This window comes from Eriocheir sinensis, chromosome 2 (assembly GCF_024679095.1).
Source record: "Eriocheir sinensis breed Jianghai 21 chromosome 2, ASM2467909v1, whole genome shotgun sequence".
Classification (NCBI taxonomy): Eukaryota; Metazoa; Arthropoda; class Malacostraca; order Decapoda; family Varunidae; genus Eriocheir; species Eriocheir sinensis.
The window spans coordinates 11,485,469-11,491,466 of record NC_066510.1 but is presented as its reverse complement, the minus strand read 5'-3'; the positions used below and the strand labels follow the sequence as shown (position 1 = coordinate 11,491,466).

The following is a 5,998-nucleotide window of genomic DNA, read 5'->3' as shown; positions in this document are numbered from 1 at the left end:
GCGGATACAGAGGAAGGCCTACAGCAGAGATATTTGATATGGAAAGGTAACCTGGAGAGAAAGGGAGTTAAAGTAAACACACAAAAGACGGAGGTAATGGTAAGCAGCAGGGAAGGGCATGAAGAAATAAGTGTAACATCGGAGGATGGCAGAAGATTGAAACAGACAAATGAATTTAAATATTTGGGATCAGTAATTGCAGATGAAGGAGGGACAGAGAAGGCAGTGAGACAAAGAGTAAAAGATATATGGCAAAAATGGAGGGAAGTGAGCGGGGTGACCTTAGATAAGAAAATACCATTGAAACTGAGAATGAAAATATACAAAAGTGTGCTGAGACCAGTACTTTTGTATGGTGCAGAAACATGGTCATTAAGGAATAAAGGAGAAGGCATTTTGGAGAGAACGGAGATGAGGATGGTGAGGTGGATAGCTGGCATCTCACTGTTGGAGAGGAGACAAAGTGAAAATATAAGAAGAATGTGTGGAATATGTAATATACAGGAGAAGGCGAGAGAAGCCCGACTGAGACACTTTGGACACGTGAAAAGGAGAGATGATGATGAACCAGTGAAGAAGGCAATTATGGCGGGGATTAGGGGAAGAAGAAGTATCGGAAGACAAAGAATAAGATGGAGAGATGTGATAAATTGTGACATGAATATACAAGGAGTGCAAGAAGATGATACAATGGATAGAAGCAGGTGGCGAAAGATAACTCGAGCGGCCGACCTTGCAATACAGTGGGATTAAGGTCGTATGAAGAAGAAGAAGAAGTGGTTGAATGTCTTGAAATTTTGCCACTCATCATTCCTCCGGTTGGCACGCCGCTGCCCCACACACGATGCATTCCTCCGTCTCTCCAGTCACAGCACGGGAGGGTGTTCACACTGCTGCTAAACCTTACGCACGCTGCCGGCAGCAAATGCTAAACTTATTTCTTATTTATAATTTGAATCATAAAACATACATCTTTATAATCTTATAACATTACATTCAATGTATGGAACTTTAAATGAACAGCAGATAACATGTGACGATTGTTTATGTGGGAGAAATATATATTTAAATTTTCTATTTCCTACTTATCCCCGTTTCTTAAATACTATTAGTAAGTCAGTTGTCTCTGTACCGTAGCTATGAGAAAGGTCTGTGATTTCTGAATACTAACGAAAAATTATTTGACAAAGTCCGCATGCATGATTTTTTTGGTAATTCCACGAGGGCCACCAGATGGCAGGTCGAGCTCAGTGAAGGACTCAATAGTTCAAGTTCGTGTCTCTCCCTCCCCTCGCCGCCTCACACGATCATCAGCACAGACGCACCAAGGCTATAGTGATACTCCCCTTGGAGACTATCAGTGTTTTGATTATCTCCCTGGAGACTATCAATGAATTGATTATCTCCTTGGAGACTATCAGTACACTGATAGTCGTGAGCTGCACTCAGCGACAGCCACTCCCAGGCAGAGCCGTGCCCCCCTAAAGAAGAGTGTCCGCCCACCACGCCCGTGACCACCTCACAGAACACTGCCACGGCGAGGAGAGTGTATCAGACCATCACAGCCCCTCAACACCACCCCCACCACCACCAGCGTCATGGAGGCTGCAGGGAGGGGCGGCAGGATGGCACGGCAGAGACGGGCTAAGAAGAACATGAACACTGTCGGCAGCCCTGCGGAGTGTCCAGTGTGCATGATAGGCTATGATGGCACCTTGCACCGGCCGCGCACCCTGCCCTGTGGCCACACTGTCTGCACGCTGTGCATAGATCAGCTGAAGGAGCAGGGCCGTGTTGCCTGCCCAGAGTGCCGCGTCAGCCACGCCGTGCCCGAGGGAGGGCAGTTCCCTGTGTGCTATGCTGTTGAGGCCCTCATAAGAATGATGAGAGACGCTGAGGTGGCAGCAGCAGCAGCAGCCTCGCCGCCACCCAGTGCCGGGGAAGGGGAAGGAGCAGCAGCAGCAGCTGGCAAGAAGGAGGCGGCGGGTCTCTCCAAGAAAATGCGTTCCTTCCTGCAAGAACAGGAGGCCACAGTTGTGGCCGCCATCACCGCCTGCCGGGAGGCTCAGTCGCAGCTGAACCAGTACCAGACGACCCTGGCAGGCTGGGGCGAGCGGCAGCAGCAGCTGGAGGACAGGCTCCTGGGACTGGTGGACCAGAGCAGGAGTGCCAGGGAGCTCCTGCAGCAGGAAGAGTCCCGTGCGGCGGCCAAGGAGGAGGAGCTGAAGAAGGGGGAGCAGAGGCTGCAGGCCTTGCTGGAGACGTTACGCACCCTTACAACAGAGCAAGAAGCAGGCGCGGCGGTGACTGAAGTGTTTCGTTGCACTGGCGAGGCAGAGCAGGCGGTGGAGGAGTGCCGAGAAGGTTTTCCTGATGCCAGCACCGTCACCACCGCCAGGAAGGTGAACGTGGCATCTAGTGCAGCCCTGGAGGCTGTCCAGGCAGCTCTGGAAACACTTCCTACAGAGGAGCCCAGGCCCCAGGCAGACCCAGACTCCACCGTCATGGACAGACTGCACCTCACCTGTACATGGAGCTTGACGGCCGAGGACCTCCGCAGCTTGACACAGCCAGCCAAGCATCTACTGGAGGCTGGCCGGGTGTTTGCTGTCCACCAGGCGGAAGGTCAGCGCCGACACGCAAGAATAAGCCTTGAAGCCGGCCAGCTGTGCCTCCACGCCCTGAAGGACCATCCCCCGCCACTGGGCGCAGCAACCCTCCAGGTGAGCGAGGTTGTGCCGCCCTCACCCCCCTGCACGGTGTTCCTGGACCTATCCTGGCCGGGCAGCGCCCCGCGGCGGGTCCAAATTCGTCTGAGCCCCGACACCCCGCGGGGCAGACAGTTCATACTGTTGTGCACGGGGCAGCGGGGCCCCTCCTACGTTAACACAAGGTTTTTCTATGTGGTGAAGAAGGGGGAGGCGGGAGAGTTTGTGCTGGGCGGAGACTACGAGAGTAACGATGGTAAGGGGACATGCGTCCTGCTGCCTGGCCTTAGTGAGGGTGAGTACCGGAAGTTAGTCTTGGCGGGGGCAGTGTGTGGGCTGGCGCGGATTGATCCTACCCAGGGTGAGTGTGGTCTGTTTGGCATCCGCACCAGAGACCATGAAGGGTTTTTTGTGTCTGGTGTCTTCGGTGTGGTGGTGGACGGGCTGCACGTGGTGGCCGAGGCAGCCCAACACAGGGACATTACGGAGGTGACTGTGGCGGACTGTGGCGTGGTGGTGTGAGTAATGGCCACCGCCATCACTACTACCACCATCATCATCATCATCATCATCACCACCACCACCACCACCACCACAGCAAGATTATAGAGGTGACTGGCGGACTATGGCGTGATGTTCTGAGGTTAATTTTTCGTTGCATTCTTGTAACATCCGGGGTGATATTTTGCGTGATGTTTTGTGCACTGTATAAATATTTGATGCAATGTGTTAGTTTCTTGGGACATCCTTGCAGCAGCCTTTTTTTTTGTGTGTGTGTGTGTGTGTGTGTGCATTACGTAAATATACTTGATGAAAAAGTTTGCCCTATCATTGCCCAGTACAACACGGACTACGTCGTTTCCGGCAGCTCACGGTCAACACTTGGTCAGCTGCTGCGGCCAACCCCTGCACCACCGCCCCGCTGTTTGCTTGTTCCCGTTGTTTCCGTGGTTCCTGTTCTTTGTCTTCACACTGTGTGAGTTCAAGGCGACGTTCCTGTGTTGTGATGCGCCGTGTCGTGTACGCAACACACAAGGTTCACTGTGTCGTTTCCTGTGCTCTGCTGTGCTGGGTAGGAAGTCTCTCTCTCTACAGGCCTCCCGGGCAATCACTCGATGACGATCTTGAAATGTACAGCGTTTTAAGGCAGTCACTTAATAACAACGACTCACTGATATTAGGAGACTTTAACCTACCCATATCGACTGGGCGACACTGTCAGGTACAGAAGGCGAGTCACATAGAATGATCGAATTTTTTTAACAAAATTATCTAAGGCAAATGGTTTCTGAACCAACTCGACAAAATAACATACTCGACCTTGTTATAACGACCCAAGATAACCTAGTTAGTAATGTCACGGTAGGAGAACACCTCGGTTCTTGCGATCATAAATTAGTGCGCGTCGACATTAGAGCTCAAACATCAGTGACTGAAAATAAAGTAAAGGTGCCCGATTTCAAAAGAGCTAACTTCGTAGAAATCCGACAAAAACTAACAGAAATACAACTATCAGATGACGGCAATGTAGAGGAAGCCTGGCTAAGCTTTAAAAATCATTTACTCACTCAGCAGAACCCATTCGTCCCCTTGTGCGAGAAGCGAAATAACACAAATAAAAGCCCACCTTGGTTTAATAGCGAAATTAAACACTCGGTCAAGGAGAGAAAATTGTCTTATAGGTTAAAGAAAGAACAAAGCACGCCCGAAAACATTAGACTTTATCATGATGCCCGGCGACGAATAAAAAGATTAGTATGTCAGGCAAAGCGTAGATATGAAGAAAATATTGCAGCCAACTGTAAAAATAATCCGAAATCCTTCTTCAGTTACATAAACAACAAAAAGGCGACGGTGCACTAGTGACTGACAGCCAACACAATGCAAACCTCTTAAACAGTTACTTTTCCTCGGTGTTTAATACTAATAGTCTTCCTCTCACTACCACCAGCACCAGTACTAATGTAAATCTATAGCATGCATTGCCTAATTTTGAAATAACAACCGATGAAGTCCTTAAAGCTCTCCAATCACTTAAAACAAATAAAAGTCCCGGACCCGATAAAGTATATCCTATACTGCCTAAAGAAACAAAGAGCGAAATACTCTCCTCCCTCACTACCATATTCAATATGTCCTTGCGACAAGGCATCGTCCCTTCGGATTGGAAAAAGGCTAACGTGAAACCGATTTTTAAGAAAGGAGACAAAAAAAAATACCAGGTAATTACAGACCTATTATTCTAACTTCAGTTGTAGATAAGCTACTTCAGAGCATAATTAGAGACAAAATTGTGAGTTACCTTGAAAGCCACTCATTAATTGGGGATTCACAACATGGCTTCCGTAACAAAAGATCCTGCCTATCAAACCTATTGACCTTTTATAACGACCTCTTCTCAGTTTATAACGTAACCAAATCATTGGACGTAGTCTATTTTGATTTCCAGAAAGCGATTGATAAAGTCCCATATCATAAATTGCTTTATAAATTAAAGCAAATAGGTATTGACGGTCAAGTAAACCAATGGATCGCGAATTGGTTGAGCAACAGACAACAAAGAGTGGTGATTGACGGATTTAACTCAGAGTGGGCGTCGATCACTAGTGGCGTCCCTCAGGGCTCGGTTCTTGGCCCAGTGCTTTTCATTATTTACATCAACGATGTGGATGTTGGACTCAATAATGGCATTAGTAAATTTGCAAACGACACAAAGATTGGTAACTCGGTTCTCACTGACTAAGACAGGCAAAGCCTCCAAGAGGATTTGCACAAAATTTCAGCTTGGTCGGATAGATGGGAGATGCCCTTTAACGTAGACAAGTGCCAGGTACTTCAAGCTGGAACAAGAAATAAGAAGTTCGATTAAGAAATGGGCGGCGTTAAACTCACAAGCGTTTAATGCATTAAGGACTTGGGGGTCAAAATCGCGTCAAACCTCAAATTCTCACATCAATGCATCGATGCAGCAAATAAAGCGAACAGAATGTTGGGCTTCATTAAAAGATTTTTTTTATTCAAGAATAAAGATGTAATAGTCCCGCTCTACAATAGTTTAGTCAGACCCACTTGGAATAGGCGGTACAGTGTTTGTCTCCCCACCATGCAAAGGGCATTGCCAAATTAGGTGTTCAGCGTCGGGCAACACAAATGATCCCTTCCTTGCGCAACAAATCTTACGAAGAAAGGCCTTAACATGTTCTCTCTTGAGAAACGCCGACTCCGAGGAAAACTGATCGAATGTTTTAAAATACTTAATGGATTCACGAATGTAGACAGAACGAAATTGT

The 5,998-nt window shown here is 48.1% G+C and overlaps 1 protein-coding gene across 1 annotated transcript; it reads left to right on the top strand.

Moving 5' to 3' along the window:
* The first annotated feature begins 1,443 nt into the window (after positions 1-1,443).
* On the top strand, positions 1,444-3,372 carry LOC126999354 (uncharacterized). The gene has a single exon (XM_050861890.1). The coding sequence runs from the start codon at positions 1,599-1,601 to the stop codon at positions 3,228-3,230; it is 1,632 nt and encodes a 543-aa protein (XP_050717847.1). The 5' UTR covers positions 1,444-1,598; the 3' UTR covers positions 3,231-3,372.
* Positions 3,373-5,998: the final 2,626 nt, after the last annotated feature.